Consider the following 12,446-nt stretch of genomic DNA (forward strand, 5'->3'; position numbering starts at 1 on the left):
TGTGATGTGATTTTACTTGCACTCAATTGTAAAACTCATATAAATTTGAAAGAGGATTGTATTTTTCCCCTGTTCATCATGATTTCCCAGAGATAAAGTGCTGCTGGTCTTAACAGCTATTAATTGGTAGGTACAAGGTATTACACACTGTTCTTTTAAGAGACTGAATTCTATATTCAGTAGATGGTATTTTTGAAAGCCCATGTCAGAAAACATAATATTTAACATATTCCCTGGACCCAAACATGCTTTAAAAAGCCCTATTTTTCTTAGGAATGAAGCCCACTGGATTACATACAGGATTTAATGGAGGTCGTGATCGGATGAAATCCAGGATTATTTCATGGGCACTCTTTTTTAATCGAGGTGGAATATCACCGTTGACCTGGAAAGGAGAAAGTGAAATATATATTTCCATGTTTTGCATTCATATTCACACAGACGATGAGATAAATTTGAAAACTCACAACCTTGACAGAGAGCTTGCAGTGTTCTGACACCTGCACCTGACATAAAACTCACCAGTCCTGAGCAGAGCAACAATCCATATGCAGAGCACAGGCAAGCAAAAATGTAGATAACAGCTTTTCAGCTTTGCAGATAGCTGCAGAATAACCACAACTGCAGCAGCTTTAATCAGCAATACTTAGGATTTTGAAATGATTAAATCAAATGTCAAGGCTGCAATCGTGTCTATGGGAGAATGCAGATGAAGACTATATCTTGCTTGGAAGAAAACTTGCCAATGGCATTTTTAAGAACAACTATTTGAATCGTGGGTCACTGCCAACCATTACACAGTCTCTAATACTCTCTTCTTAGCCTCTGAGAAAACATGGATGCTCTTTTTTCTTGATCTCCTTACCATCTCCCAAGCACTGATGTGAAAGCAAAGCTAGACCTGGCGCAATCACCAATGATTTGCTTGTAGCACTGGGTGAAAACTTGGTTCCCTTTGTTCTTTTGTCTTTACCACCTGTTTCTGCTGCTCTGACCATGAAGAGGTCTCATGAGTAAATTCCAGCAGGAGAGGGAAGCCCTGAGCATGATTTCATAGCTACCTCTCCACCTGTGCTCGAAAAATTACTCAAGTGTAAACCAGTTTGTCAATATGTCTAGAAAGTAAATCACTAGAATGCCCTGGCATGCTGTTGGGAGTACAGGAGGTGCATTTCCTCGCTGTAAATCATGTATTTCTTTATATATCTAAGGGCTGGGTGAGAATTGTTTGCTTGTTTGTCTGGTTTTCTCCAGAGACACAGTATGTTTCTTTGATAACCCATTTAAACATAAGACTATATACAAGACAACACAGGAAAGAGCCAGCAATTCACTATATGTGCAGAATATAAAAGAAGCTAATAGAAGTTTTCCTATCATATGAAGAATTTATAAATTGTAAATGGGAATAAGTGTATGGATTTTCTTAAAAATTCCACCTGTCGGGTTCAGTCTTCATACACTACAGTGACCAACCACACTGTCAGGAATGAGAGAGCATCCTATGCCACACATCCTTCTGGTACTTCTGTTACTACAGGGTAGCTGGCTATCAGCCCTGTCCTCCGGTTTGACAGAAAATCCCATGACACTATCTTTCTTAGGCCCTAAGTGTCCCAAATTTCAGGACTTTCTTTATTCTTTTTTTTTTCTTTTTCTTTTTTCTTTTTTTTTTGAGGGTCAGTTGGCTTATTTTTCTTTGGAAGACTCTATTCATACAATCTCTGTAGCCAGAAAATATATATAAAGACACAGCTCTGGTTTGTCAAATCACATGTACACTTTGCTAACCAGAATGAATGCTGCTGTCAGAAAAATGGGTTCAAATGCTTATAAGGTCACCTGAATATGATCACTAACTGAACTTCACTAATGCCATGCAGCTTCCATATAAGCTCTGCACACCTCAGACATGCCCTGTTTCCAGGCTGAGGCAGAACGACAGCTTCCCGGAGAGGATTCATCCCTTCCCTGATAAGGAGGCAGACGCAGAGTCCCTCCTGGGGAACATTTCATTGCTTTCTCAGGGACTCTTTCTGGAGGTGTCTTATCGCAGACACGGTCCAGATTCTATCTGTTCCCCCATCCCCTTAGCTTTCTTAGAATGAATTTCATATAGCTTGGCAGAAAACACCAAGCTGCTAAACTCAGCAATATGCATCACCTTTCTAAAAATACTGCAGAAAAATTAAAATTGAAAAGGTTTATATTAAATGGTATTTTGACATTTTATGATGAGGAGAAATTATTCCAAAGTAGTGTGATTGATTTCTTCTGTTTAAAGACTAAGCAATTTTTTGAGGCCAGCCTGCTTTACAGCATTGTTAATGAAATGAGAAGTCTCTCTTCTCTGAGTTACTGTTCTTCAGATGTCAAAGCTGATAGTTGAAGCTGAGAGTTATTACCATCAGAACAGCCATTTTGTAAACTGATAATCCCTGTTCCAGCCTTTAGGAACAACCCTCTGCATGACAATAGGAAATAAATAATACATGGCTCTGAGCCTTTCACCTCAGGGCACTCTACACCCTGACTTAATGCCACCAGGGTATAATTAGTATTAGTATTCCTATTTGATTGGAAAAGGAAAAATGTAAGATTTGCTTAAGTGATTTTCCACAGGATACATGGGGAGCTGGTGGCAAAGCAAGCGGATGTTTCACAGCCAACAAGCCACGAGCAGGAGTGTCAGAAGGCAGAACCTACCTTCTTGTACTCTGTGCCCAAACAAAATACCGATATGAAACACCAAAAGGAAGCTTCATCCTCTCTGTCCACAGTAGATGTATTTCTTTACTCAAACTTGCTCTGTAATGAGCAATTTCACATGCATCTCTTACTTTTAATTAATTAAAATTCATGGCTCTTGATTAAAGTCTAAATTATAGCTATATTGTACAGATGTAGCCATGATACATGCAGAGGGGAAAAACCCAACCAATAAAATAATCTTTTTGTTTTTTTCTTTTACATACCAGATTGGCCCCAACTGCAAACTCGTATTTCAGTAAGTATCTCCAAACACTGTAAGACCATCTTAAGTCTTCATGTAAACCAGCTTTTGTACAGCAGTATGCATTTAAACTGGCAGTGTGGGGAAAGCATAACCAATGATTACAAAAATCAGCCAGAAATTTGAGAGACCTAAACAGCTAAAGCACAGAAGAATTACCATGTAATCATCTACTCACAACCTGCTACTATCACATTTTAATATATAAATATGGATTTGCAGTTAAAAAACCAACTGCAAATGGTAGTTAGTAAACTTTGGCTGAAGACCCAGCTTTAAAAATGGTTATCCCAAACAAGTACATAGCACATGACTTTCACAAAAAATACAGCACTTATCATTGACATTCAAATTCCTCAGCCATTTCTTTGTCTTACTATAAAAGGTGAAGCATTAAGTAGGAGAATGCTATCTCTAAATAATAGGCAACATGAAACTGACATTGTTTTGTTCTATCAAGAAATTTTCATTTAAAATTAAATTGCATTGACACTGAGACTGGGGGTGCATGCTACAATCGTTTTCAGAACAGCTCATGATAAAGTTCTGTTGTGGATTTAAAGTATTATAACACAGGAAACTATCGACTGGTCATCCTCCCCTCCATCCCTGGGAAGATGATGGACCAGCGTCGTCTTGAAGCATGTGGAGGAAAAGAAGGTCATCAGGAGCAGTCAAAGCAGACTCACCAAGGGGAAATCATGCCTGACCAACCTGATGGCCTTCCATGATGGAATGACTGGCTGGGTAGATGAGGGCAGAGCGGTGGACGTTGCCCACCTTGACCGCAGCAAGGCTTCTGACACTGTCTCCCATAACAGCCCCGGAGGTCAGCTCAGGCCGTGCGGGCTGGATGAGGGGACAGTGAGGCGGATCGAGAGCTGGCTGATGGCAGAGCTCAGGGGCTGTGACCAGCAGCGCAGAGCCCAGCTGGAGGCCTGTAGCTGGCGGGTTCCCCAGGGCTCAGCGCTGGGCCCAGCCCTGTCCAACGGGCTCCCCAGCGCCCTGGGTGAAGGGGCAGAGCCCTCAGCAAGGCTGGCGGTGACACAGCCCTGGCAGGAGCGGCTGGTACCCCAGCGGCTGCGCTGCCGTTCAGCGAGGCCTGGGCAGGCTGGAGAGCTGGGCGGGGGGGACCGAATGCAGTTCAGCAAAGGGGGTGCAGGGCCCTGCCCCTGGGGAGGGACAGCCCCACACACCAGCCACCTGGGGGGCAGCTCTGCTTTGTATTAGTAAGATAGCATTATATTAATAAAAAGAACAGTAAAGACTCCATGGTGCATCCCATTTACTTAAAAAGTTTAACCTCTTGTTCCCATTAGTAGCAAATGCATTTTCACAAGCTACCAAGTCCAAAAATAGTATCTATAAATTTAAAGCAAAAAATGTTTTTAAGGAAAGTTTTGCCAAACATCTGTTTTGAGTGAAAGAAAGAAACATAATCCATCTTTCCCAGGTTGCCTTAAAATTCAGATTTAGGATTCTTGTCCTTCTCAACAACTGCAACAGTTTTCTCTGATGGGAATACATACAATCAACTTTGACCCATGACAGCCAGCTAGAAGATGCTGTATTTATGCAGTCTAATTGAACTTGTAATTCTATGTGAATCCTTCAGGCTCCACACATTTCATGTCAAGCTGGACTCTTATCATTGTGCATGCTTTGCACGTTCTTCAAGCAAACCCTGCAGCAGAATCCAAGTTACTGAATTTAAGGTTTCTAATATGAAATAATTTATTTTTCTAACACAATATCATTAGCAGTTGTCAGGCTGTACCAGCAGTTGCATCACAGACAGCCCCACAGGTGATAGTAATCAAAATTCATATTTATGCCCAGAGGTCACTTTGGACAATCTACCTAGTAGACCAGATAGCAGCACAAAAGTAGATGCTTGCAGGCATTTCATACACAGCAACAGTCTGGATGAGCACAGGAGCAGCTGTGCCTCCAAGACCTACCATATAATGAAGAAAATCTCTTCTGAAGAGGCAGGAGCTTGCTCAGTAGAAGATGAATTAAAGGCTAGTCTGACAAAAGCAAAATTAGATGACCTAGGGGTTCCCATTCAAACAAAACTACCATCCTGATCGCATAGAGTAATCAAGATCCTCAGGAGAATGTTCCTCTTTTGCAGTGGGTAGTAGGAACACTCAGCACAGTTCTCTGAATTGTTAGTAGAAAGACATAACATCATTACCTGGGTATGCATTTTACCTACTGATTCAACATTTAAGCGACATCTGCCACAGAGAACAAATACAATCTGATAGTCTAATCCAGATCTTGATTAGGAAAGTACTTTTAGCTCATATATAAAAGGCATTTTGCTCCCCATGTAGTTGTTCCAATTTTTTCCTCTTTTATTCTTTTTGCTAATGATCTCTGATAGAATAAATTACATGCTTTCTGTCTCTCTTGTCTCCCTCCACACACCCATTTCTGAATTTTTCTGGTGGAACAACGGCTTTCTCACTAACAAAGGTTGTGTGAGGTTTAGGCAGGAAAGCAAATACATTTGCTTTTGTTCAAATGCATTTGATCACTGAATATTCTAAGACAATACTTCCACTGTAACCAAAACCAGGCAAAGATAAGTAAGTGCAAGGTATAAATATTGACACTGACCAAACACATGTCTCTAACAAGGGTTTAAAAAGTCCTACTAGGGATAAGAAGCCCTTTAGATCAGTTGCTAGCTTATCAGGAAGAACATCTTAATGTTGAACACAATATACACCAAAAGGAAAGAAAGAACAGGGAGACACCAGTAAATATCAAATGAGTTCTTACAAAAAGCATGCCTCAAGTCAATTTTACATGCACCTTTACGAGTATCTAGGAGAAGGAGATCCATCAACACTCTCCAGCTTGATTTGGCATATTGTCTTGACTTGAAAGCAGTGATAGGATACGCTGAAAACAATTAAGCTCAACTTCTACAAATTGTAGATTTAACATTTTTTACATAGCGTATTCCTTGAAAATTCCTAACAGGTCATACTAACGTAAGTTTTCAACCACTGTAATATAGGTAGTAGGTAATATAAGTTTTCAACCACTGTAGGTTTTCCTTTCCCATCACAGTTTCACTCATGTAACAACACAGTAGCACTTTCCATTCTGGAATTGCAAAATTTATGTTGTAAATCAAGATAAATGTTCTCCCCAATAAGAAAAACCTAAAACAATCTCTCAGTGGAAAGCGTGACAGGACTTTTGATATGACTCTTAAGGTTATCATAAAACGAACACAAGTCATTTGTTCAAGCATATGATATATAGGTATGTCTTTCAGAATTTTAAATGCCTGACATATGGAAAACAAAATACACAACATTTGTTGGTTTCTTTTTTTCCCCTCAATGTACTATGTCAAGATGCCATATAAAACCCACGAACATTACATGAAATCATAATTTCAAGGTCCTCAGAAAAAAAGAGAAGAAAAGAAAATAAAACCCAAAAAGAACGTTTCAGATTTGACAGATTGTAGTGATTCTCCTGACTTACCATGACTTTCCTTAAGGTGTAGCGTTTGGACCTAATATCATCCATCAGCATTTCATAGGGTGTGAGCTGATATTCTATTGGGAGTGGGTTATACTGACGCTCTTGAACTTTCTTAAGTTTAACACCATTCCGTAAATCTCGCATCACTTGTACCCAAAAACGAGCCTGAAAAGAGAGGAATTTTATTTGATACCTTATCCTTGAATACCAACTCTGATTAAACCGAAGTTGTTCATTCCCCTTTCAGAACACCACCAAATATCTACAGCTGTACTATTTTATTTTTAACAAATCAACCAAAACCTGTTTTGTTTTATATAAGCCTATTTTTAACCCTCATGAATGTAACAAAACTTTGTTGCAACTCATCAGGAGCGCAGAGTCACACTTCAGGTGATGTTCATGTCTAAGATAATAAAGAAAAAGCATCTGAAATTCCTACACCATTTTTCCATTTCAAGTATACTGCAAGCATGTCAGGGAAGTTCTAGACTTACAGCTAATAGTACGTGAATTAAAACAGCGATTGAATGCGAAAATTTGTTTCCCTTAGGCCCAGTACTTTCTTGCAAAATTTCCCAGCAGTTGTCCTTCAAATAGAAGTTTTGGAATAGACTCCAAATCCTAAGGTCTAGCAATATCTTCTCAGCACTAAACTTCCTCTTGCTCTGCCTGTAAAAGCCCCATGTAAGTAACACCTCCCTCTCATTTTCTGGGCAGTGAATAGCTGAAGAGGAGGAAGAAAAGGTGATGGATAGAAGATAGGGAGATTGAAATCAAGTACTTTCTAAGAAACTCATAATAATCCTCTATGAACTAGGAAGAATAGTAACTAGAAAATAAACCAAGCTAGTTTCTGTTAAGAGTTTTTCTGTAACGTTTTTCTTTCACCGTTGGAGAAACTCAGTTGGAGACTCTGCTTACTGCCTGACTGCCCATCTGAAAGGCAGTCAGCATGATATCTGTCTAAGTGTCCAGTCTTTTTAAATTGCAAAAGGTTCTCCATGAAAACAGTCTAAAGAAAAAAATGTAATGCTTGGATACTTGTATTGTTTCATGTGTCTGCAAAGAAAGGTTGAGACTCCATTTATTTCCAACTTGTCATGAGTTACTATTAATTCATACGTAAAAAATCCCAGACGCTGATTGTAACATAAACCAAAGAACTTTAGGTAAGCATTATGAAGAAATATAAAATACTAGTAATGATACTGAATCACTATTCCATTGTTTCTTACCCAGTCAGCATTTTTTAAGTCATCAAGATCTGTGCTGGATTCATCACTTGCCTCCTTGTCCATTTCTTGAATCTTCTTCAAATTCTGCCATTGAAAAGAAAATTGAGTCAATAAATGAATGTTGGCGCTACTCTCAAGTAAAACTGAAGCTTATTTTTTGACATTTATTGAATAATGTTGTTTGGGTATTCTACTCTATGTTCTATGACTTGAATAGTAATACTGTAAAAGTAACTTGAAATATTATTTGAATATATTTCCATTAATTACAAGGTGGACTTTAAATGCTGGGGGGAAAAAAAACTTAATTTTTGAGTATGAAAGTACCTCAGATAATAGCATGCCAGAGGAAAAACTATACATAGAAATTTTAATATTCCTAAAATTGGGCTATGCACAGAAAAAAACCCCAACCACCTACCAGGTCTGTTAAGCTGTAACACAGAAAATGTTACTGACTTGGTAAGGATCCCATTCATACCAAAATTACTATTATTTGTTGAATTCAAGGCAGCTCATTTTTGTAGAAGAAATTCCCAGACAGTCAGTTGTGAGGAGAAATAAACTGTAAGAAACCCTCTAAATCAAGTAATGACAGACTTGCATATACATTGCAATTAAGAAGTCTGTGTAACGTGGCTATAGACTCTGAAATCTGAGTAACAAAACCATGCAAGGAAGAGAAACAGATCTTTCAAAGGTAAAACCTGCTATTTATGAACAAAATCAGATGATGCAAATATGGAAAATATTGTCTACAAAGAGGCAAAAAAAAGCTTTTATACTAACAAGAATATGAAAAAATGAAGTTACAGCAGAACAAAGAATAGGCAAGCCTGCACAAAGAAAAATGCAAGTGAAAGATTTAGAAGGCTGTGGCTTTACAGACATGTTCTTCTACACATAAACTACTGCATATTCAAAATGCTATTTTTTGTTTACTTCTGTATTGAAATATTCTGAAATCAGCAGTACAAACAAATTCTCAATATGCGATTCCACTTTTACAGAGTTTTCCAAGAAATCTTTAACAATGTTTAATTTCATCTGTTCTCTAATACTCACTAATGTATTCAAAATGGATAATGAAATCCTCCGATATTTTATGAGACAAAAGCAATACATCAGAGGTCTAACAGGTGTTATTTATTTATCAAAAGTCTTTTCTTCACTTTTAAGCACTCAAGCTCTTCCTTTAAAGGAACTGAACCATCAGTCTCAATTTAGCTTTTGAGCTTCCCAGAAAACTTAAAAATAGTATTCTGTAAAAACGATTTCCTGAAATAGTTCCAAAACTACTAACATTTCAGTGGAAGAAATGGAAGCACTGGAAGAGTGCTTAACTTGCACATTCAACAGACCGCAAGTACCGACCAAACCTGGTCACAGAGACAGCACATACGAGTCAGCTACCACAAAGGGTTTGGAAAGAGAGCAGATGGGTTATTTATTGTCTTAAGTAACACACTTGCTTTCATATCAAACAAGAAATACTACCATTGCCCTATAAAAAATAAAATACGTAATTTACAGGAAGACCCTAAAAAAATCGATAGATCACCCACACTACAGAAGCAAATACACCATGGGACAATGCAGAAATGTTTTAGCATGACTTGCAGTATCACCTCAGGATACCCAACTGGGAAAGAATGTCTTTATGGAAACTTGTGCTGGTCCTGCCGCGGCGGTCAGCAGTCAGTCTGACACTTACAGGCAATCATTATTTTCCAAGGGAAAAAAACCCCAGAAAAACGGTAAGAACGAGTAATATAAAGGCCTTGCTTATATGTATGTTGCCATCCAGGGTTTCTTCTTTCCTGTATCATACAGTTGACGTAATAATTTCAAATACAGTGTCTGTGAACTGTAAATTACTTGCTTTCTTGCAAACTGCTAACATTTATTGAAAAACTGCAAAATATAAAACCATTCTTATACTTTCTTCTTTTCCTTTTTGTAATCACAAAGCTAACACTAACAGTAAATGTGCTCACAACTGTCAGATTTGCTCTTCCTTTCCACACTAGAAGGTACACATTAATTTTTAAAAAATTAAGGTGTTCCAGCTACTTAACTTTTACTTGACTGTTCAGTAAGATTTGCGGCAATTACCCATCTCAGCAAGCATGGTCCCTACCATACAGTTTACCGGGCTGGTTTACGCCCAAAGCCTGATGCCTTTGACTGACATAAATATTCCATGAAGCTAAAAAGATTACAACCTGGTTTTCTTAACAGCAGAAAATAAGAAGGGGGGGAAAAAACTCAACCCTGAATAGCTGAAAGATCTTCCAAATAAGGCAATCATCTAATTAGTTTCTCTGGAACATGGAACATAGCTAGAGGGGGAATTTCTACCCGAGAAAGCACAGCTGTAAGTGATGCTGGCTACCACGCACTGGAGAGTTGCAAGAGCAAAACCTGCCAGCCAAGAGATATGTCTCTCAAAGTGCAGTTTTATGATAAAAATAAGCTGATACAAGCACAGGCCACTGGCAAAGACAGGCTGCTTTTACTCCTCATCCTAGTGCTGAGTACTCTGGGTGCTGCCCTTATACTGACACAGACACCCACTTCATAGGGACAGTCAATTCACCTCCCTGGCACCCAGCTCAGACCTCTAAACACAGCTCATCATGCAGTCAGTGGAGAATAGTAGAAAGGAAAGGAATGTCCATCACTATATAAGTTAGAAAGCTTTGGAGGTCTGGGGAGAAAACAAAACAGCAAGTGCTTTATCCTTGCAGCCAGTGCTTAGGAAGGCCTCTTAAGCTCTTCTCCACCTGTCAGGTGCTACTTAGGAAGGAATAAATTCACTGTGACAAATGATTATGTTTAGACCTCTAGACAAAATGAAATCTTTTAATTTCCCTCCAGCACCCCCAGCCAGCATCAGTGGGTTTCAGCATCTGTTTCAACTGTAAACTGCAGAAACCAACACATCTAAAATACAATAGACCATTTGTCAGAACTTAACAGTGATCCAAAACCTGCAAGCAACCTCAGCTGCTGTAGCCTTGCCACTTGTACTTACCCTTGGGACAACGGCTTAAGAAAAGCTATTATACAGTATAATAAATACATGGCCCAAATGGATTTCCATTTCAGAAAGCAGAAGAGTCTTTGAAAGGGTTTTTCTAAACGATCCTAGAACCTCAGACCCATACCACAGACCCCATTCCCCTAATGCAGCCTGGGTGTTCATTCAGGAAATAAGGGTTGGATGTGTAGGAAGTTTCAACGGCTTTGGCTTTTTTTAAACCATTACAGCATTTGGCCATTTTTTCAAAAAGAACTGCATTTTGTGAGAAAAGCTAGTAATAAAAATACCAAATGTCTTCAAACGTCTTGCTGCACTATTAAAAGCAGGCAGTTGATTTGCTGCTGCGTGTCCCACATTTGAGATGCACTCTCCTGTGCTTGGTGACAGATGGGAGTTTATATAAGACACTTGTCAGCACAGCGTCAAAGACTCGATTCCACAAAATGCTCTTTAAAATGCAATGATTTAATGAAGACTATTCTCAGGAATCTGGATCTGGACTTGCCTTTCACGAATTGCAGAACACAGTCTACTGCTCATTCTAGTTTATATTCTTAATCAGGAATCATTTGTTCACTGATGCAAGTAATTCTTACGCTGCTGTCTGCAAAACTAATAAAATATTCTTGTATATCTAGGCTCAATTAAAAATATATAACCTGCACACAGGGGGAAAACTGCTTTTACATATGTTCAGCTATCCAAATTGGGTTTAAATTCCAAGGGCTTAGCCAGCAGCATCACTCTAGTTCTTTGAAAAGACCCAAACCCCATTTGATTCAAACATGGGAATAGGATCAGTTAAATCGGTCCCTGAAAACCTCTCGAGTGGATACCAAAGTTCTTCTTATGCGGTGGTGTGAGTCGATGCACTTTGATCAGCCCTGGAAAGGCCAATAGTCACCATGCTGCTCAATGTAACTGTTTAAGAAGAGGCAAAAAACCCTCAAACCAAGTGCATGTAACACTTCTTGAGTGAGAACGCCTTTAAAAAAATCACAACCAACCAACCACAAAACTCCCACAAAACCAAAGCAGCAGCCTTTTCCCTTATTAAAGCTCCTAAACTGAGGGATCAAACAGATCACGATGGGGCTGCAAACTTGACAACACCACAGTTGCAGAAGTGGAGTCACTGGAAGCCTGGAAGTGTAGGCAAATCTGAAGCTATGAACAGAAGAGTTTGTGAATCAATTTATTTCTTCAGCTGTGCTTTCTGAAAATCCAAGCAGCAGGGCATTTAACAGCTTTAACAGTCATAAGACTATTAAGAGTAATTTGGCTAATGACCATATTTCCCAAATAAGTTAGCCATTAACATTTTTTAGGTATCTATTAACTACCTCTATTATCATATTTTCTACATTTAATACACCAATATAGCCATGTTAAATGGAAAGTAACACTTGACTTTTAATTAACTGTTTTTCAATTGAGTCTTTGCATGGCATGAAACTAGGAAAAAAAGAAAGAAAATTTCATTTATACTCATGTACTTAATCAGAATTTGTATGTTTATGTTTTTATACAGATCAGACCGAAATATATCCAGGCAGACTGAATGAATTATGTTTTTACATTAGAAAGAACATAAATGAAAGGCAACGTGATTTAAAAGAACAGAACAAAGATGACA

General features: G+C 38.6%; 1 protein-coding gene across 4 annotated transcripts in view; it reads right to left on the reverse strand.

Moving 5' to 3' along the window:
- The window catches only part of SPIRE1 (spire type actin nucleation factor 1), a 127,476-nt gene that overhangs the window by 26,128 nt on the left and 88,902 nt on the right, over window positions 1-12,446 (reverse strand). For all 4 annotated transcript variants that reach the window (XM_055799401.1, XM_055799399.1, XM_055799400.1 and 1 more), the window contains exons 5-7: window positions 7,765-7,848; window positions 6,527-6,691; window positions 299-385 (exon numbers count right to left, since the gene is read on the reverse strand). In XM_055799401.1, coding sequence (XP_055655376.1) covers window positions 299-385; window positions 6,527-6,691; window positions 7,765-7,848 — 336 coding nt within the window. The remainder of the gene's footprint in view (window positions 1-298; window positions 386-6,526; window positions 6,692-7,764; window positions 7,849-12,446) is intronic.

This window comes from Falco peregrinus, chromosome 3, assembly GCF_023634155.1.
Source record: "Falco peregrinus isolate bFalPer1 chromosome 3, bFalPer1.pri, whole genome shotgun sequence".
NCBI classification, from domain to species: domain Eukaryota; kingdom Metazoa; phylum Chordata; class Aves; order Falconiformes; family Falconidae; genus Falco; species Falco peregrinus.